The 27932-nt window shown below is 42.3% G+C and overlaps 2 protein-coding genes and 1 non-coding gene across 10 annotated transcripts in view; all 3 read right to left on the bottom strand.

The window, feature by feature from the left end:
• Nucleotides 1-1915: 1915 nt before the first annotated feature.
• Nucleotides 1916-9737, bottom strand: SNRPB (small nuclear ribonucleoprotein polypeptides B and B1). Of its 2 annotated transcripts, none has more exons than XM_063093564.1 (7): nucleotides 9638-9737; nucleotides 7287-7438; nucleotides 5327-5438; nucleotides 3779-3931; nucleotides 3138-3276; nucleotides 2700-2825; nucleotides 1916-2009 (listed from the first exon to the last, which is right to left on the bottom strand). In XM_063093564.1, exons 1-7 carry the CDS (start codon nucleotides 9638-9640, stop codon nucleotides 1999-2001), a joined length of 696 nt encoding a protein of 231 aa, XP_062949634.1. In that variant the 5' UTR covers nucleotides 9641-9737; the 3' UTR covers nucleotides 1916-1998. The 2 variants fall into 2 exon arrangements, with proteins under 2 accessions (XP_062949634.1, XP_062949642.1); XM_063093572.1 differs by having other exon boundaries at nucleotides 2709-2825.
• Nucleotides 9738-11725: 1988 nt separating this feature from the next.
• On the bottom strand, nucleotides 11726-11828 carry LOC134365191 (U6 spliceosomal RNA). The gene has a single exon (XR_010021954.1). It is a non-coding gene; the product is annotated as a U6 spliceosomal RNA (small nuclear RNA).
• Nucleotides 11829-12664: 836 nt separating this feature from the next.
• ZNF343 (zinc finger protein 343) overlaps nucleotides 12665-27932 on the bottom strand; it is a 35515-nt gene continuing 20247 nt past the window's right edge. For 3 of the 7 annotated variants that reach the window (XM_063105792.1, XM_063105777.1, XM_063105783.1), the window contains 4 exons: nucleotides 24836-25100; nucleotides 24604-24662; nucleotides 23790-23916; nucleotides 12665-16293 (listed from right to left, as the gene is read on the bottom strand). In XM_063105792.1, the coding sequence (XP_062961862.1) occupies nucleotides 14423-16293; nucleotides 23790-23916; nucleotides 24604-24662; nucleotides 24836-24953 (2175 nt within the window). In that variant the 5' untranslated portion in view covers nucleotides 24954-25100 and the 3' untranslated portion in view covers nucleotides 12665-14422. Of the gene's footprint in view, nucleotides 16294-23789; nucleotides 23917-24603; nucleotides 24663-24835; nucleotides 25101-25763; nucleotides 25844-27932 lie in introns of all 7 variants that reach the window. The other 4 variants (XM_063105780.1, XM_063105801.1, XM_063105795.1 and 1 more) reach the window with 4 other exon arrangements.

Below are 27932 nucleotides of genomic sequence, written 5' to 3'. Positions count from 1 at the left end.
GGTTGATGTCCTAAGTGGAATTATTTTCTTAATTTCCTTTTCAGATCGTTCATTGCTGGTATATAGAAACAGAAGATTTTTGCATTATCTTGTACCCTGCTGCATTCATCAGCTCTTGTAGGCTTCCTGTGGATTCTGAGATTTTTTTGTATAGGATCATAACATCTGTAAAGAGGTAGTTTTACTTCTTCCTTTCCAATTTGGGTACGTTTTATTTCTTCTTGACTAATTGCTCTGGCTAGAACGTCCAGTACTATGTTGAACAGTGGTGAAAGTGAGATCCCTCGTCATGTTCCTAATCTTAAGGGAAAGCTTTCAGTCTTTCACTATTATGTTAGCTGTGAGTTTTTCATAAATCCCTTTAATATGTGTTTTAGTCCATTCCTGTTGCTTGTAACAGAATACCTAGAATTGGGTAATTAATAAAGAAACAGAATGTATTTCTTACAGTTTGGAGGCTGGGAAGTCCAAAGCCAGGGAAACATATCTGGTGAGGCCCTTCTTGGGGTTGATAACTCTCCAGAGATGCAGGGTACTTATCACATGGCAAATGGCCTGAGCAAGACAGCTAATCTTCTCACTTGCTTCTTTTAAACCCATCAGAACCCCACCCATTAAACCATCAATGGATTCATCCACTCACAAGGGTACAGTCTTCACAATCTAATCACCTCTTAAAGTCCCCACCTTTCAATTACCAAACAGATTTCCCACCCTTAACACTTTCACAGTGGGGATTAAGTTTTCAATACATGAAACTTTGGGGGACACATTTAACCCACAGCATGTTTAGAAAGTTCCCTTCTATTCCTAATTTGCTAGGTATTCTGATCATGAAAGAATATTGAAATTCTGTCAAATGCATTTTCTACATCTACTGAGATAATCCTTTTTTCTATTAACATGGTGTATTCCATTAACTTTGTGTTGGACCACACTTACATTCCTGGAGTAACTCATTAACACCCCAGTGGTACACCACTACCAGTCTTTTTTTTTTTTTCCTTTGCAGTTAGAATTATCTTTCCTCTTATACAGTAACTTAAGAACAGAGTGTTTACCATATTTCTGTACACTTGAAGCTTGATGCAGTAAGTATTAGAGTACTGCTCAATGATCCTCTCATCAATTGAACAAATACTTCTGGGGGAAGAGATCCCACAACCCAAAAGTTATATTAGGCTACACAAGGGTACTTTGAAAAGTTTATGAAAAAACAGAATTAAAAGGTAACACAAATCTTACCATGAACTTTTTGAAAATTCCTTGTATATATGTGTGAACTTGGGAAGTTATACTAAAATTGTTCCTCTCCCAATAGCATTCTAACTTTTAGCATCTACTTCATACTTATTGGACACAAAAAAGAATATGATAATTGAAAGTACTGCTCAAGGAGCTATCTAGATGAGTGCCTTCCCAAAAGGATATATCAATTCACACCCACAACAGTGTAAAAAGGATTATTGCGAAGTATTATCTTTGAGTTTAATAGATGAAATTGTCTCACTGTACTTCAATTTTGTAACTCTCTTAGTATATGAGGTTGCACATCAGATGCAAATGTGCAGTAAAATATTTTATAGGGAAACAGCTAAGATTAGGGCTAATTTTTCCAAGGCTAATTTTTCCAAGGCAATCCTTCTTGACTCTATTAAGCACCTACTACATCAAAGATTTTTCTAAAAATAAATAGATACATCAGGTGCATTTATAATAGTCTCAAGAGTTTATTATAAACCAGTATCATGGGCCACAAGGAAATCAAAGGACTATGTACAGCCTTACAAGAAACAGACAGGGAGCTGAAGAGGGCCAAGATTAGTCTAGGGCCTTGGTGGGCACATTGCCAGGCAAGTGGGCCCTGTAAGGGAAATAGCATAACCTGGTGAGAATCCATGAACAACACCATAACAAACAAACAGATCTGTAGCAATGTAGCCCTGGGAAATTGGGCCCACACTTCTGTGGAGCGTCTTCCATAACTGTGGCCAAGGGTCAAAGAAGGCCTGAAATTGGAGTAAGAAATTTAGTCAGTGCCTAATCTGCAACTCAAATCCCCAGCCACCCACACCCTGCAGGTATCAAGTGACCAGAGGGCTGTATATAGCATATGTGCTAACTAGAGACTTCTCTAGGGCTGACTGGATTCCTATGCCTATAAAACCCATGAATGGAAAACCTAACCCAAACTAGAGACACAGGGATCACCAAGTTTGGCCATGGTTATCTTAAAGGCCACTATAGCTTGGTGGAAAGAACACTGGGCTGGGAGTCAGGACACTGCTCTCTCTGGGCCTATTTTCTTATCCATGTGGGGGCTGATCTCAGCATTTGTAAAACTGTAGTTAAATACATAATAAATAGTACAGCAAAGCCCAGAGCCCCTCTTAATTACGAGACACTATCAAACCAAAGGACATAATATAATCTTATAACCTTTGTTGGGAATCCTCAGAATGCATTCTTTCACAGTGCCCTGAGGACACTGCCTCAGACCCTGAGAAGTACTCTGGGTGCAAGGCTGCTCTAACTATTCTAAGAGGGAAGGTAGGCCTCTTCCCTATCCTTCTGGTAAAGCTGTCCTCCAAGAGGTAATTTCCCTAGAGTTAAGGCCTGAAAGCCCACAGAATATGGTCTAAATCCAATCTTCCCTCCATGTCCCATCCCACTAGGCTGTCACTGCTACAGGCACTTACCTCGCATACCTGGGGGAGGGGGCCGCATCCCTGGAGGGGGCATGCCCATTGGAGTCCCTCGTCCAGGGGGGATCCCCATTGGGGGACCCATGGGAGGCCTCATACCAGGAGGCGGGCCCATCATGCCTGCAAGAGAAAAGCTCAAGTGTCTATCTTAAAAAGGTAGCAGGAAACATAAAAAGCTGTCCACAAAGTTCTGAGACAGATGACCATTCCACTCTATAAGCCTCTCTTAGCAAACTGGTACTTGAGCCAGGCTGGGGCTCTCAGTGGCTCTTGTACCGTTAGTTCCATGGTCAGTCAGCCAAGCTGGATCTCAGAGTAATCCTGCTTAATTACACAAATTCATCATCAGTTTCAGTCAGGGTTATGTCTCATCATGAATCCAGCTAAGGTATCTAGTATCAATTAGCACTAGTCTCTTTATGGGGTCCTCACCTGGAGGGGGTGCCCCTCGGCCCATAGGTGGGGGAGGACCCCCTCGGCCAGGAGGGTACTGGGTCGGGGCCCCAGCAATACTGGCCGTGGCAGCAGCTGCAGCGGCTGCAACAGTGCCTCTTCCTTGTGGGGTCATCACCTACAAGGAACACAGAAAGAGAGTTAGACAGAATAATACAGTGCAATGCAATTTCCTACTCTCCTCCCCAGCTTGGTAAGAAACAGCAGACACCAAATCTCCCCAAGCTACAACTCACGACATCATACTCCCTATCCAAAACCATGTGTCAGGAAAGATTGAGCTTGAATGCCCTATTCCCATCTTCTAGGCCTGAGTTTAAGGATTCCCAAACTAACTTAGAGAAGGCAACTGCATTTTCAACTATGACTGATGATAGGTTATGAGAGTATATTTCAAATGTTGTCAGGGAAACATTTTGCTATACTACATTTGGCTAAAATGCATTTTGTGCATTTTACTTTAATAGCACCAACATAATTTACAATGCCAAGTTTTCCTTTTTGCTTGATTCTGGGGCCACATATAAAGCACAATGAAATACTGAAAGCCTAACAATCATAGATTGGTCATTTTGGACTTTTAGCCACCAGAAACTGGTGCCCTTTCCCCAACCCCTCACCTGTTGGGATGGACCACCAACCCCACGAACTGGCCCAGCAAGTCCTACAGGAGCCTGGGGCATGGGAACACCAGCTGGGATTCCTCTGCCAGCAGCCCTGCCAATCCCTGGGCCACCAGCAGCTCCAGCAAGTGGCACTCGGGCAATGCCAGTCTGCAAAATAAAGAAACACACTAAAATGCTCAGTGGCCTAGAAAATCAGAAGTACACTTTGGAATACCATTGCCAAGAGAGCCCCTCAGATTTATAGAGAATCAAAACAGCTTATAAATACTGCCCACCCATATATACTAACACCATTCTTCCTCCATCCAAGATTATGTGTCTAGCTGTCACCACTGAAGCAGGCTAGAACTTGAGAGAAACATGCCACAACTCAGCCACCTATATGCACGCCTATGAAATTTAAACCAAGAGAAAGGGCCTGGGCTCCATTCACAAGGGCTCAGTAGACAAAAGCACTCCACCTGGCATCAAAGGGACACGAGATCATTCCCATCTCTCACCTGCTGGGTGTCAGTGGGCAAATAATCCCACAATTCTAGGACTCAGTTTCCTTATCCGTAAATAATGAGGTTATAGTAAAAGTGGCTATGGTCATGGAAATTTACAATGAGCTACATTAGAGTAGCCAACTCTACTGGAAGTAGGTACCAAGAATTATATACCATACATATGCTTTAAACCAAAAAATATGCTAACATCTCTTAGACTCATAATTGGAAAAAGATACAACGTAAGAATCCAAAAAAAGGAAATAATTACAATAAACTACTCATCTGAGAGAGTCATGAGCATGACTTAAAAAGTATAGAGCAACTAGAAAAATGTTTACAGTATTAGGTGAAAAAGCAGAACAAATATTATATACACATTATGTGTTAAATACAAAAAGAAAAAAAAACCCAGATATATGTGGATAAAAAATAACACAGGTTAAGATTATTCTCTTGATTAACAATGTCTTAAAATGAAAAAGGAAAAACAAATTTGGTTAAATTCTCTAAAGCCTGCTCTGTTTATAAATATAGCTTGGTATCTACAAAACCAAGATTGTCTGGGATGAAATGTCAGTTTCACCATTTACTAGCTGTGACACCTTGGGCAAGTTATTAAACCCTTTTGTTTTATCTATAAAGTGAGAATAATTTATCTCAAAAGACTGTTTCAAGGATTAAATAAAATACTGACGTGCTTGGCACACAGCAGATGCTCAATAAATATTAACTATCATCCTGTAACTGTATAAAACAAAACATACATGTATTCTATTATTTAGTTACGACTTTTTAAGGTCCACCTAGATTTTGTCATCACATTAAGAACTGACCCAGATGGCCTTAGGTACCTCCTCCAGTGACTATGTACATCAATTGAGGAAGAGGTAGACCTTTAAAATCAGAATACCCAAATTCTAGTTCCCCCTCTCCACTCCTTACTTGGAGGGTAACCTCTTTAAGATTCCATTTATTATCTGTAAAAAGAAGGCAAAAACCAGAGGATGCCTGTGAGGACTGCCCTTTCACAAGGCTTCCTGCTCTGACTCACATCTTTGGGAGGAGGTCCCTCTACTGTCATTGAGACCAGGTTCTCCCCCCGCAGCAGCACCAGACCGAGGACTCGCTTCTCTTCCCTTTCTGCTTGTTTGGAGTTCTTTGGCCTAAAGTCGGGTTTAGGAGAAGAGACAAAAAAAAGCAAGGATTAGAGAGAGAGTAAAGTTCAGGTTCACCTGCCTAGTAGCCTCCAACATTTACTTTACACCACATCTCCTAACACATGGTACAGGAATTTTCCCCTAAGACGGCCCCTCTGGATAGAATTCACAGACTAAATATGTAACCCCTTAGGGGGTTGTCTACTTGTTTCCATGCCAAGAGGATGCACAGATGAAGGACAGGACAAGAGTCAAGCAAGTCCAGCCCTGGCTCAAGTGCTATTCCACAGCAACTACGAAGGCCTCCCCTTGGTCAAGTATTCTTTGCTATTACCCTGCTCCCTCCCTTCAGCTTAAGGCCTCACCAATGTTGCCAATGTCAGGAGACAGCCTAAATGATTCCTCAAGTCAGCAGAATCCCACCCACCCCACTTACATAGTGGGTCTTTCTAGCACCAATTCAACCTCACAAGCCTATAATTCTGTCCCTCACCTCCCATCAGATATAGGAAAGCCACAAAGGAAAAGATAAAAGAAATTTCACATATGTAAAAATTGAAATTTTACATCTGCTACATAGAAATTTTGCATCTTTCCTCAAAAGCCCAAAAACAGAAAACCCCAAACAGCAACAACCAGAGAAAGATGAACAAAATATAAATGTAAACTAGGAAAAAAAACTGCAAGGGGACGGGGAAGGGGGAAAAAAGCCAAAGCCAAGATCCTACAAATAAAGGAAAGAGACAAAATAACCTGACTTTTAAAAACAACTTAAAGATTTTGTTTTGATAAAATTTTATATTAAATTAACTGGTTTTCTGTAGGTGAAAACCATTTGGAGCTCATATTTTGTTATTTTTCAGCTCATATTTTGTTATTTTTTTAATAATAAGCCCTTCCATAATATGAAAAAAAAGACTTTCTGGGTACTTCTTTTCTCATAGATTCTTCTGTATTTTAAAAAATACATTTCAACAAATATTATCAGAATAAAGTCAGTTTCATTAAAAACACAGAAGGGAACCATTTGGAATAGTCCCACACTGCTCTGCTAGTCCCTCTCTAATATGTAACTGGCACTCATCCCTACCACATTTTCATCCTGTACTTCTTGACCTTGGGCCACAAAATAAAACAACAGCCCCAAAGGATAATCAAAGGGAATTCAAAGCCAGTGACAACATACGGACACCGCATATGGCAAAAGAGCTGGACAATCAAAGAAGTCACATAACCTCTTTGGGCCTCAAGATGCCTTGAATGTAAAATAAGACAGAAAGCTAGACTCATCTTTTAATGGGCCAAAAGCTTGTAAGTCTTAGACAAGGGAGTTAGCCAATAACTTATGTAATTGCAGGGAAATAGAAAATATCTAAAATTGCTTCTATAAATGCCAACAAAAATCACTGGCCCCAAACCCACATGGGGAGCTGAGCACTTACCCTGAAGAGGGTCAGAAGCTTCTTAAAGCAGTTTCAGACCAGGCTGCATTGGGAGAGCCCTTTAGGCTACAGCTTTACAAATAGGCATTGAGGCCAGAAAATCAAGCTCTCCCCCCTTATACACCTGTGGGGAGAACATGAGAGCCCTTTACCCTAGTACCCAGGGGCACGCAAAGTCAAAGAAACAAAAAGCCTAGCAGCCCTGTACTCACAACTTGTACTCTGCCAGAACTAGAGAGCAAGGCTTGCTGCACTAAGGAGATTTCTTAACGTTCAATGTCCCATTTAAGTCTGCCTTCTACAACAGGAGAGCAGACAGGAACCAACTAACTACATTACCACCTGCCACTTGGCCCACCCACCCAATGCACTTTTGCCCTCCAGTTCCTCCCCTTCTCGGTCCCCTCCTCACTTGATCTTCCGGAACTCATCACAGTCACAGAGAATCAAATTCATATGCTTGTCGAAAGCCTTGAAGGTGCCGATGAAGATCCGGCCATCTTGCAGGATGCATCTCATCCTATAGTCAATGTGCTGCAGCATCTTGCTGCTCTTGCCCACAGTCTGCAAGGAGAAATCAGCAGGGATGAGACTCAGCTCTTTTGGACCCATGCACCCCTGACCCTCCCTAAAATCTTCCACCACGGCCTTATTTTCCATATGTCTACCTTTCTCAATAGACTCTCAGCTCAGTCTTCTACCCACAGCCCCTTGCTGGGAATTCTCCCATGTCATCCTCTTTTCAGCCCGGACCTCTGCCCAGTAATCTGATATTCTCCCTTCCCTTTAAATCAGTGTCTCTCATTTTATAATTGCCTTTGTCTATGTTGTATCAGTTTCAGGGGCAAGAGTGTAAGGTGTCCCCAAACTAATCAAACTCACCCATACTAGAGATTAGCCATCTACCATTGTGCAGATTATAGGTGTGACTCAAGTGCTGTGAACACCCAAATCCCTTTTTTTTTTAATTTGACTTTTTGACTAAGTAAAGGGAGAGCTGGAGTGGGAGAGATACTAAAAACTCAATCAACAAGAAGCTTATTATCAGAAAGGAGTTAATCAGCTTGGAGGTTAGGAGAATGAAATCCCCCAAATCAAGAATGTTAGTGTGCCTCCAAGAGGAAAACTTTTCTGGTGGCCAGGGTGCTTATCAGCTTGATCTTTAAAAACATGTAACTTGCTACACTTAATCCTTAATCAATCCAACAACGTTTCTGCTTTTATAGACTGGCTTCAAATGTAGCTTTGCTAAAATAAAGAGGCAGACTATACAGACATCACTATGTGAATTGTCAGGTCCCCTTAACATTTACAGTTCTCTCTAGGAAACAAACCACCTGGTATTTGATCTGTATATCCGCTTCCCATCAGTCTGATCGGTATAGGCCAGTCCTAACTCATCCAAGTGCCTTCTATGTACCAGGCACTGTGCTTGCAGTTCATCTCTGTGAGTTCGAACTTATAAATGTGTAGATGAGAACCTCGACTCCCCCATGATACTGCCTGCCACCCTGAAGACCCAGGTTACACGGTTTAGTCTCCCTTAGATGACCATTTTAATTGGCTTCTAACCACACGGACCTGAACCTTTAGGGTGACACAGATTGGTCCGTTTGCTGTATAATAGCTCACTGTGTGTCAAGCACTGCACACCTCATTAACTCCTCAAAATTGGGCCCATTATCATTCCTATTTTACAGATGAGATCACTGAGGTTGGGAGAGGTTAAGTAATTTGCCCTGTCTCACAGCTGGGAAGCTGTGTTGGAACCTAGTCAGCCTGAATCCAGTGCCTATTCTAAACAATTCTCCAAACAGTATCTAAGTTTCTCCTGCTTCCAGTCTCATTCATTCCTTAACAGCTAGAGTGATCTTTCTAAACACAACTAAGCTCATGACATTTTGCTGGTTAAAATCCTTCAGTGACATGCCTCATCACCAACAGGATAGTCACATGCACCGCCTTTAGTAATCAGGCCCCGCCAATTCCTCCTGTCTCATTTTTTCTCTTCTCTCCCTTCCTTTTCCCTCTAGCAACTTCAGTTGTGCTACCCTTCATGCCTTTGCTCTTGCAGTTCTCCGGGTCTGTAACACTCCCTCCCATTTTCGCGGGAAATCTTCTGCCAGTCTTTTACGACTCCGCTGAGGAACCATCTACCCAGGAAAGCATCTACCCCGCCCCCTGCCTGCCGTTACTTTTACCTAAATGCCCACACTGAATTATATTATCCGTGTCCCCAACTAGAAAGTGAACTAGGTGAAGGAATGAAACATATTTCATGGTCTAGCCCCAGCCCCTGAGAAGTCAGACATAAGCAAACATACCAATAGGCTGAACACATATGTGGAACTCTTCTTCCAAACATTCTCTTTTAACCTCCCCCTCCCTCTTCCCCATCCCGTTCACAAATCTAAGCCTTTACCGGGTCCTCCCGCGGCTCTAGTGTCTACTGGGAAACCCCGGACATAGGTTTATTCAGCAAAAGTCTACTTAGTGCCCACCGGGTCCCAGGCATCAGGGTTACAACGATGTGGAGAGCCGCGGTTCTACCCTCGCCCCACCGAGTGACCCCGGCCTCCGTCCCCCGGTCCCGCTCCGCCGAACAGCCAAGGTCCAGGTCTTCCGTGCCCCGACCGAGCGTCCGCGACCCGGGCCTTCACCGCCATAAGCGGCTCCAACCCACGGCTTCTTCCCTGATCAGTCGCGGCCCCCACTCCGCGACAGACTCGGAAGCTGCTGCGCCGCCGGCCCGCGCCTCCTCACCATGGTGGCGGTTCTGATGGCTCCGATTCCCGCCGGATTCGCCTCCGCAGAGGCCTAGTCGTCCGCCAGCAAGCCGTTTCCCGCCGCCACTACCGGAAACGCATCCGCTGGCAAAATGCAGCCGGGTAGAAGCTATTTCCGGTGCCAGCACACGGCTCTTGAGTTCCTTGGGTCTTGAGTTCCAGCCAGGAGGGGAGCTGTATGTTTGGAGCGGAGGTGGAGCTGAGGGCGGGGCTTTGACCTTCTGAGAGAGGTTTAGGATCCTTTTCAGACACCTGCCTCGCCTAAGTCCGCACTGGGCTGCTCCTCGTCACACTCTTCCCTCCTCCCTCCGCGCATCGCCTCTCGGTCCTCATGTCCCACTGTTCTGCTCGGTTCTCTCCTTTACAGCCACTTGCTTTTCCGTGAACTGGGTTGAAATGCTCCTGTCTAAGCACTTTTGCATCTGCTTTTGCTTCTGCCTGAAATGCTAGTGCCCCAGGTGTGTGCACGGCTCAGGTCCTCACCTCTTTCAAGACTTGAGCTTAAATAACATTTTCCCAGTGAAGACTTCCCTGGTCACCCTGTTTAAAACTGCAATCTTCTTACCCACCTCACCCCCATCTGTTTTATATTTCTCCTTAAATAGAAGTAGACTATCTAACACGCTATTTAACATGCTCTATAGTTATTTGTTAGTTATTTTATTATCCCCCTCCATTAAAAGGTAAGCTCCATGAGGGTATGGATTTTTCTTTGTGTATTGTTCACTGCCATAATGTCTAGAACACTGCTTAGCACAAAATAAGTGTTCAATAAATATTTGTTGGATGCATGGGGAATGAATCTCATCTAGTCCTAGGACGTTTAAATACTACCTATATGCCCAAGTCTTTCAAACTTATCCTGTAACCCTGGTCTCTTCTAACTCTTGGCCTTTTTTATTAGTCACCTGCTTGACATGGATATCGTATAGGTATACTAAATTTAACATGTTGAAAACTGAATTCTTGATTCTATTGGCTCTTCCTCCCAAAACCATTTCTCCACAAATGTTCCCCATCTCAGGTGTTTCTTGGGTTAAAAAACAAAAAACAAAACGACAAATTTGAAGCTTACTTGATTCCTCTCTTTCTCTCCTATCTCATAATCAACCCATCAGCAAATCCTATAGACCCCACCCTTGAATGTGTTGAATATGTCTGTTGTCACCTGCTCCATTACCACCACCATCTGTCTTGGATCACTGAACAGGACCCTAACTGGTGCCTTTGCCTCCTCTCTCGTTCTGACAGCAGCCAGAGAGGTCTTTCTGTGATGTACTGGGATTATATCATATTATGTCATTGCCCTGCTCTACACCTCCCAATGTGGTCTTTCATGACTGCCTTCTTAATCACTTAGCATAATGTTTTCAGGGTTCATCTGTGTTGCAACACATGGCATTCCTTTTTAAGGTCGAATGATATTCCATAGTATGGATATACCACATTTTGTTTATCCATTCACCAGATGATGGACATTTTGGTTGTTTTCACCTTTTGGCTATTATGAATAATGCTGCTATAATCATTCATGTACAAGTTTTCATGTGGACATATGCTTTCAATTTGCCTTGGATATACAGCTGGGAATTGAATTTCTGGGTCATATGGTAACTCTTTTTAATCATTTGAGGAACTGCCAGACTGTTTTCCAAAGTGGCTTCACCACTGTACATTCTCAATAGCTGTGTATGAGGGTTCTGATTTCTCCACGTTCGTCAATACTTGTATTATCTGACTTTTTGCTTTGAGTCATCCTAATGAGTGTCAAGTGGTATCTGTCTCATCGTGGTTTTGATCTGCACGTCCCTAATAACTAATGATGTCGAGCATCTTTTCGTGTACTTATTGTCCATTTGTATATCATCCTCAGAGAAATGTCTATTCAGATCCTTTGCTCATTTTAATTGGGTTGTCCCTTATTATGGGTTGTAATATTCCTTTGTATATTCCACATCCAAATTACTTATCAGATATGATTTCTGCAGATTTTCTCCCATCCTGTGGGTTTTCACTTTCTTGACAGTCCTGCATGAAAGTTTTTTGGGTTTTTTTGTTTTTTGTTTTTAATATGGGACACTTCACAAATTTGCATGTCATCCTTGCACAGGGGCCATGCTAATCTGCTCTGTATCGTTCCAATTTTATTATACGTGCTACTGAAGTAAGTAGGAAGTTTTTAATTTTGATGAAATCTACTTTATCACTTTTATTGTTGTTTTTGCTCATGCTTTTGGTGCAATATCTAAGAATCTTTTGCCAAAACCGAGATCATGAAGATTTACCCTAGTGTTTTCTTCTAATAGTTTTATAGATTTAGCTCTTACATTTAGACTTTTGGTACATTCTTAGTTTATTTTTGTATATGGCATAAAGTAAGGGTCAAACTTTATTCTTGTGTTGGTAGATATCTGATAACCTAGCACCATTTGTTGAAAAGTCTGTTCTTTAACCCATTGCATGATCTTGGCACCCTAGTGGAAAGTTGACCATAAATACAGGTTTCATTTCTGAACTCTCAGTTCTATTCCACTGATCTATATGTCTGTCTTTATTGCCAGTACCATACTGTCTTGATTACCATTGCTTTGTAGTAAGTTTTTAAATCAGAAAGTGTGAATCTGTTGGAGTGAGCAGGACTGAAGCCATGTTGAGACCTAAAACTGCAGGGGTTCTAAAAATTTTAAAAGAACAGTTTTTTTCTTCACATGCATTTTTCTGATTTCCCTCTTTCCCTCCCCATGGTTATTTGTCTAGATCAGGGGTGAGCAAACTTTTGTTAAGGACCAGAAGAAACCCAGGATGTAAATTTGAATTCCTTGCACCTTTCCAGTCAGATGAGTGACTAAGGTACACAGCCTGAGCTTATTAAAGAGGATCTGACTAGAACAAAGGGCAAGAAAACATGGGGAAGAACTGGTGTATGGAAATAAAACAAGTCAATCATTCTTTGATTACTTTATAAAGACTACTTTTTTATTCCATCTGATTACAAAAAGTGGGAATAAAGTGTCTAATTGTTACTGCCGTCTTCATTCTCATACAGAATATGGGGTGGGGGGGAGATCAAGACTTTTCCTGAAACCTCCTCAGAGGTGACTGGGGTAGTGATTTGTGGTGGCATGACTGTCCTCTTATGTGGAATATACTACAAAGCATATATACTTCACACGGCCTGGTTTCCCAAAGCCTTGCCGTTTCAAATACTGACCTTGCAAGGACAGGAAATTTTCCCCAGGCGATTGAGTCTCTGTTGCAAGATAAGAATTGTGGCACAGCAAGGTTGCTGGCTCAAAGACAGATGAGTTACTGATTGATATCTAAGTTGCTGAAAAACCACTGGAGGGAGAAGGAATGTTTGCTAAGATCAAGCTTGTGTTGATAGGACCACTTAATTGCCTTACTGGAATGTCATCTGGCTTGTTTCACTGAGAGTTTCCAGCCTATATTATTAAACTATAACCCTACCTATGTCTCTTCCTGTAACTTCCTGGTCTGGAAAATAAATGCAGGAAGAGAACCTCAATTCAGGGTTAATTTTCCCAAGGAAGGGATGCCTCTCACTGGAGGGTCCCAGGAAGATTAACCACTTTGTGGTCTCTCATTGCTCAGAAGAGATGGGCTTTGAGTAATCCTTTGCATCTCCGTCACCCAGGGGAAGAGGGGTGACAAATCCATGGGGGGCGAAGCAACACAAAGCAACACTCTTAAGTCTGCTGGGGGAAACCTGGGTATAAATCTCCACCTGCAAACCCTGCCCACACAGGTCTCCAAGTGTGGCCTCTGGTGCATGGGGAGGTGTAACGTACTGCTTAACACATCTCAGTCTCCCTCCTTGCTTGTATAAAGCTTCTCCCAAAAAAGCTGTTCTCTGATAAGGTGTACCTTTTTCCTAAGTCTTTGCCCATTCTCTCCACACATGCAGAGCTTCTATTCTGTGTACTCTGGGGTCTGTTGAGGGATGACTTATGTCCAAAGCCGCATCCACATTCCTCTTATACTGAAGATGTCTTAGACTAGATTCTCTGAAGAGACAATGAGATGGAGAATCAGGGTTCACTGGGGGAGTGATGGCAGGACTGGGCAGAGGAAGAAGCTGACTTGCAATGGCCAGTACGGCGATCCGAACCCTTGACCTTGGCATTACAACACCACACTCTAACCCACTGAGCTAACCAGCCACCCCTGGAGGTGGGGTTTTGTTTCCACAATATCAACCAGTCACTGGCCAGGAACCACCCCTGGGGAAGGTGCACAGCTCCCCATGCACACACAGATGCATTCCTCTGCAAGCAGCAGCACAGTTCTCTGGAGCAGCTGGGGTGTTAGCCTGGAAAAGATCGTGTGAATGGAGCTCCACAGTGTCACCACGTATGGACTCTCCTTGTGGTGTGTGACCATAAAAGCCTTGCCCACACTCCCTGCCAACAAAGAGCTCCCCCTGAGTATGCCATCTTGTAAGTGACTCATGCTCATTCTTTCGCTCCTGCTAAACACTCCCTGAACACATGATGCTTCTACTCCAGTCTGTCGCTGGATATTCAGTAAACACTTATTGCTAAAGCCTTACCCATAGTCCCTGCACATACAAAACTTCTCCCCTAAGTGTGTCCTTTTGTGCACAGTGAAGGCTGACTTAGGCTAGAGCTACCTACACTCTGCACTCATAAGGCACATCTCCTGAATGTGTCCCCCAAAGTCTGATGAGGATCCATACACCTCTGCAACTTCACTTACACTCCACACACACACGGAATACTCCCTATGTGTCTCTCTGGTGTAAGGTGAGGTTTGACTGATTACTCAAGTCTTGCACATGACCCCAGCATACACGAGGCTTCTCCCCTGAGTGTGTTCTCTGGTGGAGAAGGAGGAGTAAATTCCGGCTAAAGCCTCGGCCACACTCTTTGCACATGTAAGGTTTCTCTCCTGAGTGGGTCCACTCATGTACAATGAGGGTTGACTTGTCACAAAAGCCTCGCCTACACTTCCTGCAAATATAAGGCTTCTCATCTGAATGTGTCCTCTGATGTCTGATGAGATTTGACTTCTGGCTAAAGCCTCGCCCACACTCCCTGCAAACATAAGGCCTTTCCCCTGAGTGTGTTCTCTGGTGGGCGAGGAGGAATGATTTCCGGCTAAAGCCTCGGCCACACTCTCTGCACATGTAAGGTTTCTCTCTTGAGTGTGTCTGTTCATGTATGATAAGCGTTGACTTGTCGCAAAAGCCTCGCCCACACTCTCTACAAACATAAGGTTTCTCCCCTAAGTGTATTCTCTGGTGTTTTCTAAGGGTTGACTTGGCACTAAAGCCTCGCCCACACTCCAGGCACATGTAAGGTTTCTCACCTGAGTGTGTCCTCTGGTGTCTGATGAAGGATGACTTCTCGGTAAAGCCTCGCCCACACTCACTGCAAACATAGGGCTTCTCCCCTGAGTGAGTCCACTCATGTCTACTGAGTATAGACTTATCTCTAAAGCTTTGCCCACACTCCCTGCACACATAAGTCTTCTCTTCTGAATGTGTTCTCTGGTGTTTGTTCAGGTTGGACTTCTGGCTAAAGCCTCGCCCGCACTCACTGCACTCATATGGCTTCTCCCCCGTGTGTGTCCTCTGGTGATTAATAAGGATTGACACCTGCCTAAAGCCTCGGCCACACTCACTGCAAACATAAGGCTTCTCCCCTAAGTGTATTCTCTGGTGTTTTCTAAGGGTTGACTTGGCACTAAAGCCTCGCCCACACTCCAGGCACATGTAAGGTTTCTCACCTGAGTGTGTCCTCTGGTGTCTGATGAAGGATGACTTCTCGGTAAAGCCTCGCCCACACTCACTGCAAACATAGGGCTTCTCCCCTGAGTGGGTCCACTGATGTCTACTGAGGATAGACTTAGTTCTAAAGCTTTGCCCACACTCTCTGCAAACATAAGGCTTCTCTTCTGAATGTGTTCTCTGGTGCCTGTTCAGGTTGGACTTCTGGCTAAAGCCTCGCCCGCACTCACTGCACTCATATGGCTTCTCCCCTGTGTGTGTCCTCTGGTGATCAATAAGGATTGACACCCGGCTAAAGCCTCGGCCACACTCACTGCACACAAAAGGCTTCTCCATCGAATGTGTCCAGTTGTGTTTGATGAGGTCTGACTTATCTTTAAAACCTTGCCCACAATCACTGCAAATATAGGGCTTGTCCCCTACAAAAGTAATCAGGTTTGTAATGAAGTTTGCTTTCAGGCTACAGTCTGGTTCACACTCTTTACAGCTGATTGCTCCAAATCTCAAGGTTTCTAATTCCTTCAATCCTTTATCTGGTTGCACAGGGTTTACACTTTGGGCTGAGTGGGGCTCCATTTGGGGTGGACTGGAAAATGCCCTTGAGGTCTCTCTCTCCTCTGTCCTTGCAGACAAAGGTTTGGAGTCACCTTCTCTCTCTTGACCTGTGATTTCACTCCAGCAGCTTTGATCAGAATAGTGCTGTTCCTGCTGTTTCTGATGCCCTAGGCTGGAATCCCCTGGATGGAAGTGATTTTCTGCACACAAGCCCAAGAAGATCTGAAGCACAGGTTGGCTGAGAAACTGCTGACAGGAGAACGCCAGATGGCAGGAGGAACAAGGGTATATTTCTGGCTTTGATTCTGCTGAAGAAAGACAGTTTTCTGTTAGAGTAGCCATAAGTGGGACTGCTGGGCTGTTCTGCCTTGTCTCAGGACAGAGAGTGTCTTACTGCCACACCTGTAATTGATGATATATGTACAACCTGATTTCTTTGTGATCAATAATTCCTTTACATTACATTTTTACACATTACATTTTCTATTGCAATCCAGAAAATGCACACCAAAAACATCATCTATATGTCAGACAAGGAAACTTTCAAGTAAGCATTATGCTTTGCAAACCACTTCAATTATAGTTAGCCTTTTCTTTCTACTAAAATCATCTAAACTATAGATACTAACATTAATATATAATGTCCACAATTCTTTGTTTTACTTGTAGATAATGATCTCTATGGCCCATGTGGAAATCTCCTTCATGACTTTTCTCATTATACAAAAGGGACGACAGGTATAAAAAGTTACTCAGTCTGGAGGTCTTCCAAATGTAGAAGACAACATCATGTGAAATAGTGGCTAAAGAGATTGTATGTGAAATAAACCTGAATTTCATGTTACCCATCTGTAAACAAAGATTTATTAGAAAATTTCTAAGTGCTAGATTCTCTCCTAATTATTGTAGATTCAGTAGTTAACAAGAAAGGCATGGCCCATGATTTTAGGATTCTGGTACCAAACCAATCCAAAACATGCCCTTCTTTCAGTTTCTCAAAAATCAGTATAAAAGAAAAACTTTCATTTACAGCAGCACCTGCCTATGAGATAGCAAAACTGGTTGCTGCATTTCATCACAGGTGGATCTATCCAGTTGATGCTGACAAATGACCATGTACTTGGCCCCAGACCCCTCCTGGACCTAGATGAAGAATCCTGCCTGACCAAGAAACAATGGAATCTTTATAATCAACTGTGTTCATACCTAACAACTCACTCTATCCCATCCAGAGTGCTAGTTTTCAAACCTTAATTAGCATAACCACCATGAAACCTCTACCTAACAGTTAAAACCCTTGATTTCCCGCCCCCCTCACCAAACTATACAGTGAATTTCTTCACTGCCTTGGGCTGTTTGTGATCTTGGTTTTACTTTTTTCTTTTTTTTTTTTTTTTTGTCTTTTTCATGACCGGCACTCAGCCAGTGAGTGCACCGGCCATTCCTATATAGGATCCAAACCCGCGGTGGGAGCGTCGCCGCGCTCCCAGCACCGCACTCTCCCAAGTGCGCCACGGGCTCGGCCCTTGGTTTTACTTTTTGACAATGTGTTTTGCCTTTGGTTGCTTTGACAAGGCACTCACCAATGCAGGAACCACCGGACTGCCAGGGATCCCACTGTGCTTTGACTGAGCCACGTGTGCTCAGAGCTGCTTGCTTGGTAGCCTTGCCATGGGTGAGTCTCTCAGCAGCCATCAGGCTCTGGCTGTTCTCACTAATTGTTCCCTGAATTCATTTTATTTACTTAGACTCTCTGGATAGACATAACTCATGACTTCTTTCTTTTTCTGGCCAGTTGTCTCTCATAAGACTTTGTGGCAATTCTAGAGTTTTGTGACCTGAACTTTCAGTCTTGATTTTTTGACTGTGACTTGTTGCTGCCTTCCCTTTGGTTTACCTGGAAGCATACCAGGTCATTCAGATGCCAGTCTATTACACCCTTCATCACTGAGAAGTATTTCAGTAGAAGGAATCCCATTTGTGACTATTCTGCATTAAACATGGGAACGGCAAAGCTCATTATAGTTAACACCCTGTTAAAGGAACCCCATGTACACTCATTTATAATTCTAATGCCTAAGTATTACTAGTAAAGTGTCATCATTTCACTAAAGATAATTTAGATTTATAGAGACCACTGTGAGGAACTTTATATCATGCCCCTTTGCCATGTAATAATTCAGCATATATTTCTAAAGAATAACTATATAGTTGAGATATCTGGCTCCCAACATCACCAACATATTTACTCATTCACTTAAACTTAAAATACAAGGAATGTAGTTTCAGAATAGTTGACCCATATCCTTGGGTAAAAACAAATACACAAAATATAGTTCAAGATTTATATGTAGTTTTTCTTTGTCAACAGAGAAGGAGTTGGCCAATTTTTTCTGTAAATAGTAAATATTTTAGGCTTTGTAGGTCACATGGTCTCTGTACTGCAGAACAAAAGCAGCCACAAACATGAACAAGAATGGCTGTGTTCCAAAAACCTTTATTCACAAAATTAAGTAGTGAGACAGATTTGGCCTATAGGTCATAGTTTGCCAACTCCTGTTTTACTGTGGACATATGGTCAAAGCTCTCAGCTCAAGAGTTAACTGCATTATTCGTTTTCCCCTATTCTCTGCACTCATATTATTATTCTGAAATACTGTTAGGTATATTTGTTTCTCTTTGTATTCCACGTTAGGATTTTTCCCTCTCTTTGTTGGTTTAATTTCTTTCTTTGGGTATTTAAAACACGAATGCTCCAAAAGTGAAAAATTATTCAGAAAGGTGTCCTTAGAGAAATGCCTCTCCTTCCCATAGCCTTCTAGTCAGATTCCACATACAACTTGAAAGGTAACCATTAGTTTCTGGTTATTCATCCTGTGTTATTTTGTGCAAAAAAGAAACAGATGTGTATATTCTTATTTCTCCTAATTTCTCATTTAAAAAAATATTCTTTGTAGTTGAATTTTTACTTAATATATCCTAGAATTCACTCCATAACAGTTCAAAGAGATCTTCCTCATTCTTTTTTATAGCTTTATAGAAATCCACTGGGAGGATGTACCATAATTTCCTCAGCCAATTTCCTACATAGGGGCTATTAGGTTACTTCCAAAATTTTATGTACCAGTAATGCTGTAATGAATAACCTTGTACAAATGAATTTTCATGTTGTTGGAGATGAATCTTCACGGTAAATTCCTATAAACAGACCTGCCAGGTCAAAATATATGCATGTATAGTTTTGTTAGATATTGCCAAATTTCTCTCCATAATGGTTGCACCATTACTGCACTGCCACCTGCAGTGTGTAACCATGCCTATCTATCTCCCTCAACTTTGCCAACAGTGTTTTGTCAACCTTTTGCAGTGTTGCCAAGATAATAGGTAATAATGGTACGGACTCATATCTGAGTGTAGTTTTAATTTGCATTTATCTCATTAAAAAATGAAGTTGAACATCTTTTCATACATGTAAGAGCCAATGTTATATCTTACCTTGTGAACTATCTGTTAATGTATTTTGCCCATTCTCTTTCCATTTGGTTTTGGGGTTCTTTTCCTCAAATCTTAAGATTTATTCCACATTATGGAAAGTGACTCTTTATATATGATATATGTGGCAAATATTTCCTGGAATTTTGTCCTATGTCTTTTGACTTTGCTTATTGTAACAAATTTATCAATCTACTCCTTTATGCATCTGGATTTTCAGCCAAATTTAGAAAACTTCTCCTAAGAGCAAGTTATAAAAGATTTACTCAATTTTTTTCTAGTATGTCTATGGTTTAATTTTTCAAAGTGGTTTAACATAGACCTCTAGTCATTTAGAATTTTTCTTATGCATGGTGTGTGGTATGGTCCAATATTATGTTTTTCCAAATGGATATCCAGTTGCCAAACACCATTTATTAAAATGTCTATCTTTACTCCAGTGACTTGGGATGCCATTTTTATCATATACCAAAGTCCCATAAGTACTTGGGTTGATTCCTGACTTTTTGATTCTATTTGTCTATTCACCTGCCTGTACCACACTGTTTTAATAATAAAGATTTCACAGTATGTCTTAATGTCTGGTAAGGATAGTACCACGTTGTAGCTTTAACTTTTCAGCTTATTTCTGGCTATTTTTACATGTGAATTCATGAAAGAGCTTGTTACTATTCCTCCTACTGAGACATGTTAACTTCATATATTAACTCAGGGGTAAACTGACAACCTGATTTTAATCTATAAAAATATTTTTTGAAAAAAAATCAAAGAAATTTTAACACAGATTTAGTATTAGATGCTACTAAGCTATTATCAACTTTGTTCAATAGTGGTATTGTGGTAAGAACCAATCTTCAATTTTTAAAAAAATGTGATATATTTAAGGGTGAAATATGATATTTAGGATTAACTTTTTTTTAATTCAGCAAAAAAGAAAGAGAAGGATGAAGCAAGTGGGTAATATGCTGATAACTGTTAAGTCTAGATGGTTTGCATTCCTCCTTGATCCTTAATAGCCTTAAGGAATCCTTATTTCTTCTTTAAAATTCAACATAAGCTTCCCCTCTTGCGGTAAATTGTATTTTTGTCACAATATTTGCTGCTCCTCTGCCACTGAGCCCATCTCTGCAAAAAGATTATCCTTCCCAATACAATGACATCAAAATTGGCTGCAGGATTTGTTCTGGCCAATGAAGATTAGTGGGAAGTTAGTGCCACTTCCAAACAACTTTTAAGAGCCATGGCGTAGTTCCATCATTGCTCTTTTTCCTCTACTTTGAGAACCCCATAACCCAGACAGAAGCCATTCCTTTTGCTTGGGTCTCAGAACCAAGAGAGTTGAGCCACACCTGAACTATAGCCAAGAGGTAAGATAAGTGAGAAATGAACATTTGCTATTATAAGACACAAAAGTACTGGCAGTGTTTGTTATCACAGTATTATCCAGTCGAAGCTTACTAAAATATCTCCACTGTGAGCGCTTTAAAGATTCTTTCAAGGAGAATTGGCCCATCTATTTCTAACAGTGCCCTTAAAGAAGAGATATTATAACATGAACATGTGAAGAAACAGAGAAAAAGAGACTAGTTTATGAGGAAAAATAGTATGCTGTCAATTTTTTATAAGACTGAGAATAAATTTGTGATGTTTTGTAGGCAAGTAGAAAGATGGGGAGCAAGGTGAGACAGTGACAGAAATGGATTCATTTTAATATGTGATGAACAAAATCATTAAAGTTCAATTGTTTAAGGGCATGAATACAGACACAGAAAAAGAGTATGTGACACTATGAACCCATACAGTCCAAAGAACAGAGAAAGGAGCAAGAGAAAAGCCCAAAAGAGAGACATAAGTTCTGGAGAACTGCAGAATATTACGGTGTCAAGCAACAAAAAGGAAACAATTTCAAGGAATGCAATTGGGGTCCAGGTTTTCAATATCTGTATTAATTTGAACCAGGTCATTTTAACATTTTCCTCTGAACCAGTTAAATTTATTAACGAGAGAGATGAGGGGGGGGAGGGAGAGAGAGATGAGAGGGGGGGAGGGAGAGAGAGGGGGAGAGGGGGAGAGAGGGGGAGAGAGGGGGAGGGAGGGGGAGGGGGAGAGGGGGGAGGGGGAGAGGGGGGAGGGAGGGGGAGGGGAGAGAGGGGGAGAGGAGGGAGGGGGAGGGGAGAGGTGGAGAGGAGGGAGAGGGGGGAGAGGGGGGAGGGGGAGGGGGAGAGGAGGGGGGAGGGGGAGGGAGGGGGAGGGAGGGGAGGGAGGGGGAGGGAGGGGGAGGGAGGGGGAGAGAGGGGAGAGAGGGGGAGAGAGGGGGGAGGGAGGGGGAGAGGGGGGAGGGAGGGAGGGGAGGGAGGGGGAGGAGGGGGAGGGAAGGGGAGAGGGGGGAGAGGGGGGAGAGGGGGAGAGGGGGAGAGGGGGGAGAGGGGGAGGGGGAGGGAGGGGAAAGAGGGGGAGAGACAGGGGGAGAGAGAGGGGGAGAGAGAGGGGGAGAGAGGGGGGGAGAGAGGGGGGGAGAGAGGGGGGGAGAGGGGGGGAGAGAGGGGGGGAGAGAGGGGGGAGAGAGAGAGGGAGGGGGAGAGAGAGAGGGAGGGGGAGAGAGAGAGAGAGAGGGAGATATTATGGCACTACTGCTCTAACCAAGTGAGCTAAACCAGCTAGCCCAACAAATAAATTTTTTAAAAGGGGAAAAAAACCTACATGTAACCAGATTAAAATGAATGATTCTACACTGAATTAGATGGAGCAAGGTCAGATGGGGCTAGTTCAAACCAGAAGGAATCACATCAAAACACATCAAAGAAGAAGAAAATGGAACAAAGTAAATTTGATTAATTCATATCAGGGAAACAGCTATGCCGTTTAAAGGAAACTCCTTAAGAAATTCCTTCCTGAAACTGATTTGCATCTCCAAAAATGTGATTCTTATTTACATGCTTTATCTACAGAGAAATATCTAGAACAGCCCTATCTATTACAGTAGCTACTATCCATATGTATTTATTGAGCACTTGAAATGTGGCTAGCATAAACTAAAATATGGGCCAGCCACCAAAAAAATAAATAAATAAACTAAGATGTGCTCTAGTGTAAAATACAAACCAGATTTTGGAGACTTAGTACAAAAAATGAGTAGAATATCTAATTAATTTTTTATACTGATTACATGTTCAAATGATATTTGGACATATTGGGTTAAATAAAACATATTATTAAAATTAACTTCACCTGTTTAGTTCTATTCTTTTTAATGTGGTTACTAGGAAATTTTAAATTACCCATATGGCTCACTTATATTTCTACTAGACAGCATTGACCTAGAACAAGGAGCAGGAAAACTATGGCCCACAGGCTAAATCGGTCCTCAGTTTTTGTACAGTCTATCAGCTAAGAATGTTTTTTTACATTTTTAAATGGTTGGGCAAAAGTCAAAAGAGTAGTAATATTTCACGAAATATAAAAATGATATGGAATTCAAATTTCAATGTCCATTAATAAAGTTTAATTGGAAAACAACCATGCTTATTCATTTACATATTGTTCATGGCTTCCTAGCACTACAGCAAAGTTGAGAGTTGCTACAGAGACTATCAACCACAAAACTTAAAACAGTTACTGTTTGGCCCTTTACAGAAAAAGCTGGCCGACCCCTGATCTACAGTAATGTTGCAATTGACAGCATTTATCAACCCAGATTTAAAGAATCATTATACATTTTTTAAAAAATGAAAAAGAAAAAATATACAGTTAATGAAACCCAAAAGCCACAAACAATTTGACACTTAAATTTTAATTTCTGTCGAAGTACTCCCCACCTTGCAAACTATTCCCCCAGCCTCACTGGCCTTCTTGTAGTTCCTCATACTGAGCAGGCCCCTCCCTTCCTTAAGGTCATAGCACCAAAGATTTTCTCCACCTGAAATGCTCTCACCCTAGATTCCTAGAGTTCTAATTCCCTCGTTACATTATTATGTTTTTGGTCAAATATTTCTTCCGCTTTGATATCAAATACTCAATTCCAAAATTCACCCAGCCACCCTACCACACCCAATTCCCCTTTACTCTGCTTTATTATTGCCTTTAATTGTGTAGCAATTATCATCTTTTAACATACCATATTATAATATCCCTGTATTTGAAGGTTTTTGTTTGTTGTCTATCTCCTTACACTAGAAAGTAAGCCCAATAGAGGCAGGGTTTACTATTTCATTTACTAATATGTTCTCAGTGTCTAGAACATTTTCTGGTATATAGTAGGTGGTCAATAAATCTCTACTGAATTAATGAAGGAAAGGAAAGAACACAACCTCACCCAATGAGAGCAGATTCCTGTAATTCTCCAGCATTACTTCTCTGTATAGGTTCCTCTGCTCAGAGCTCAGTTTCTTCCATTCTGCCTCCGTAAAGATCACAGCCACATCCCTAAATGTAACTGGTACCTACAAACAAGCAGTAAATTAACGTACAGCAGCCACCATCAATTTTCCCTATGTGAGGAGCACCATTGGTGAGCCTAGAGAGTCTGAATAATCAAGAAGTTGACCTAATTATTTTCAGAGTACATAGTTCTGCCTATGAAGTTCTTCTGGAGATTACTATGTGCTTGGCTTTGAGTTAAAACCTGTGAGGAGCATAGCTGCTGCAAAAAACACATTCCAGGCCCTCACACACTATGGTTTCCCTGGAGAAACGATTTGTGAATCGATTTGAAAACCTCAAGCAGTTATTCAGGACAGTGACCTTGAGGATTCATTATAGACAGAGACAGAAGAGTAGAGGATTGGCTGAAGAAGGCAAAAAGCATCATGGACTTGGGGCTTGTACTGGGCAGTAGAGGGTGGTGAAGATTTAGAGGAGAAAATGGAAGAAAACTGACTACAGAGAAAGTGAGAGTGAATAGACGGGGTCTGGAATAAGCATTTTTGAAGAGTGCAAGTTACTAAATGGGATCTATTAAATCCCTGTCTTTGCCAAAGTATTTTAACAATCTTCTTTCAATAAAGCCCCTAACGTTTCACTCATCTGCCTAAATGTTAACCACCTTCTCCCTTCCCAAGAAAAAGAACATATTTTTTCTCTAGGAAATAAGCCAACAATTCAGGGGGGGAAATGTAACCCCAACTCACCAGTATTTGGAGTTTTCCCTGCTTTTCTTGGGGCCAGTCAGTATGGTTAGAAGGCAAATCTAGTGGAAGAAAAAGAAGCTCTGAGAAACCAGTCCTCTCATGATGCTCCCGGAGTAGCTCTTCAGAGCCTCAGGACGGAATAAGCTATTTCCCTCAGCTGTGACCTCTAAAGCATTCTCAGGTGAACTGGAGCTTTGACCTCTTCACTTCTCCACACCTCAACAATTCTCACCTTTTGCCTTATGATTTTGAGCCAGTTTCTTCATGGTCTCCATATCTTCCCCATTCTTGGAATGTAAAGTCTTCTCCCAGTCTTGTTCTCCCAGAGCAGAAAGATCAGGCAACATCATGACCCCAGAGCCAGCCCAATGTCTGCCTTGAAATTCTGCCAGGGTACCAAGCAGATGTTATTTCATCTCAGGATGGATTTCTGCTGTCTGGGGTGACTTTTTGCAATCTTAACTGTAAAAGCCCATGTTGTTTCCATGAGCCAGGACCTGTGGGATGGAGAAGCAATTTGACATTACTGGGGCCTTTACTGTGTGCCCTAAGCATATGCCTCTTCAGCAGAAATCCTGTCTTCTCATACCCTCCTCATTCAACAAACAGGTCTCCATCTAAAGGGATTCCCTGGGTGTGAGGAAAATAGAGTAGTTTAGTAAGGCCTACCAACCTTAGGTCCAGCTAGGGGTGGTGCAACATTCTTTGTAAACAAGCTGTGGGGGGGGTGGAGTTAGTGTGCATGCGCCCACGTATCTTTTTGGCTTGTTGCTATTCTTGTGTGTTCTTCAGTGTGTGAAGCAGCCACTTTGAACTGCTGGTTGGTAGAGAGCTCGTTTCTAAAAATAGAGCATGTTTACTTTGCTGGCAGCTACTCAGTTTCTCTTTGGACTGCCTAGTTCTTTGATGTGTGTGTGCTGAATAAAGCTTATTATTCCTTCAACTAAGGCTCCAAGAACCTTCCTTCCTGTTACCTAGCCCGTAGACCTGCATGTGAAGAGTTTGTGAACAGGCTTGAGGGGTCTGTGAGCTCCAGGCCCTAGTCCTAGGTCTACACTGGGTTTTCTACCTTCATTCCTTTCTAGCCTGTAGGCCCTCAAGTCTGTCCCCTGCGACTCTCTCTTACCTTTCAAAATGTACAACTTTCTGCATCCCCATACCTCAGATTTAAACTCCATGTCTGGGGTCAGTCTCTGCTCCAGAGTCTAAGCCAGAGAGAAGACAGAATACAGCACAATGCCTGTGGAGAAAGAGCCTCTGAATGTCTCCTTCTAGACCAGTCAGTGCATGTAGAACTCAGCTTCTGACTTCCCTAGCCCAAGGTTCCATCTGTGTTCAATCCCTATGTCCCTGTACTCTGAGGAATTTGGAGGTATACACTGAGTCCTTCTTACTTTAGGTAGAGCTCCAGGTCTCACAGTGACTCTGAAGATAAGCCCCCACCTTCCATTTCTGTATGTGTATGCCACATGACCTTATCAGAGACGTGCATCAGTGTCTCCTGATGGGCCCAAGCCAAATTCTTCTACTCATGTGGTCCCGAAGGGGAGCAGCTGGTGTTGGGAGGTATGCCATCTTCAGAAGCTCCTCAGATACCTTGCCCAGGATCTGAGCCCAAATGACTACAGGCCTACTGTTGCCTAGTACCCTTTTGAGGCTAGCTGGGGCTTCCCTGAGAAGCTCTTGTGACTCATCCCCCAACACTACAGGCAGAGAAGCTCTCTCTTCTGTCCAACTTGGGCCTCTCACCTTAATCACACCATATTGCAATTTCTCTGTTTATATGACTGTCTTCACTAGAATGTGAGCTCCTTGTAAGAAGAAATGCTTCTCAGTCATTTTGCTAATCCTAGTGATCAGGATAAAATAGGCCTCTGTGACAGATTTTACCATCGTTTCCAATTATTTGTTTCTCTGTAAAAGTATTGTACTTCCCTACTGCTGACACCAGGCTTGGCCTTGTGACTTGCCTTGGACAATGAAATGTGAGAGAAAGTGACAGTGCTACTTCTAAGTACTGCATGATCCTACCACCTCTCTTGTTCCAACAGCAAGTTTCCAAAAAGGACCTTGGTTCTACTGTAAAAGCACATGGTGCAGAGCTAAAGCCACCTACAAAGGAAGAGGAGTAAGATTGAGTTTAAGGTTAGATTACTGTGTGAGCCACTGAGATTTGGGGGTCATGTGTTACTACAGTACAACTTAGCCTAAGCTGATAAAGATAGCCCACTTCCTCCTAGTAATACACATGTCTGTAGCTACCATTTATAAAGCAGAGTCTATGCTAAGCATAGAGTGCCATTAATCTTCACAACACAGCCAAGAAGATACTGCTGTTCTTCCCATCTGGAGGAAACTGAGGCACTAAGAGGTTGGTTTATTTGTCCTTAAGATTACACAGCTACCAAGTGTCAGAACCAAGCCTAGAATCTAAGAGATTCTCATTCAAAAGCCCTTTTTGTTCACCATTGCCTAAAATAATGGCCACTGAACAAATGACTAAATGAAAAAGCAAAAAGTATGCAGATCAGGTTCAAAATTCACCCTGAAGAAGACAGGACCCTCAGAGTAAAGAAAGGGGTCAGTATCAGTCAGGATGGGCTGAGTTGTTCTGTAGTAACAAACAACCCCCAAAATTTCAGTGGTTTAACGTAAGGAAGGCTATTTCTCACTCAGGCTCCATGACCATCATCTGTCAACTATAATTGTGCTCATGGACTAAGGCTAACAGTGCAGCCTCTATCTGGAAAATTGCCAGTTGAAGCAGTAGAGGGAGATGAAAGATGGAGAACCATACATAGGGTCTTAAAAATTCCGCCCAGAGGAAGCACTTTCCAAACCTGTTGGTCTATATTTCCCAACTCAATCCTCATGTTTGGCTCCTAATAAACTTGTCTAAAACTCAGGGGAAAAAAAAAAACCTACCCAAAAAAACACTTCTGCCACACTGGCAAACCAAGTCATGTGTTCACTCCTGAGTTCAACAGGATAAAATATATACCTACAAGGAGAGGACACACAGGGGGATGCCAGATGCCAGGATACCTGATAAACAGTAAAACATGTTACTACAAGGTCCCAAGCTCTTAAACCAATTCTCACTCACTATGGATTGGGACTTCAATGTGCTAGGATCTATGTGTAGCACTATGCAATGTTCTATGCCTAGAACACAAAAAAGAAGGACATGGTCCCTACATTTGCCATAGCATCAGAAAACAGGCAGGGATACCGACCAGGAGAAACCTAACTCAGCACAGAAAGGACAGGATGCTGTCAGGGACGAGCCAAAGAAAAGAAGAGTGCTACTATTTAGAAGCATACGATAA

This window comes from Cynocephalus volans, chromosome 1, assembly GCF_027409185.1.
Source record: "Cynocephalus volans isolate mCynVol1 chromosome 1, mCynVol1.pri, whole genome shotgun sequence".
NCBI classification, from domain to species: domain Eukaryota; kingdom Metazoa; phylum Chordata; class Mammalia; order Dermoptera; family Cynocephalidae; genus Cynocephalus; species Cynocephalus volans.
The sequence above is the reverse complement of the archived record's forward strand: the minus strand, read 5'-3'. Positions and strand labels throughout refer to the sequence as shown.

Coding starts and splice junctions, on each gene's coding strand:
- SNRPB (XM_063093564.1), bottom strand. Junction 5,439..7,286: donor GATGAGTTCCGGAAGATCAA/GTGAGGAGGGGA, acceptor ACCCGACTTTAG/GCCAAAGAACTCCAAACAAG. Junction 3,932..5,326: donor AGGGACCTCCTCCCAAAGAT/GTGAGTCAGAGC, acceptor TTTATTTTGCAG/ACTGGCATTGCCCGAGTGCC.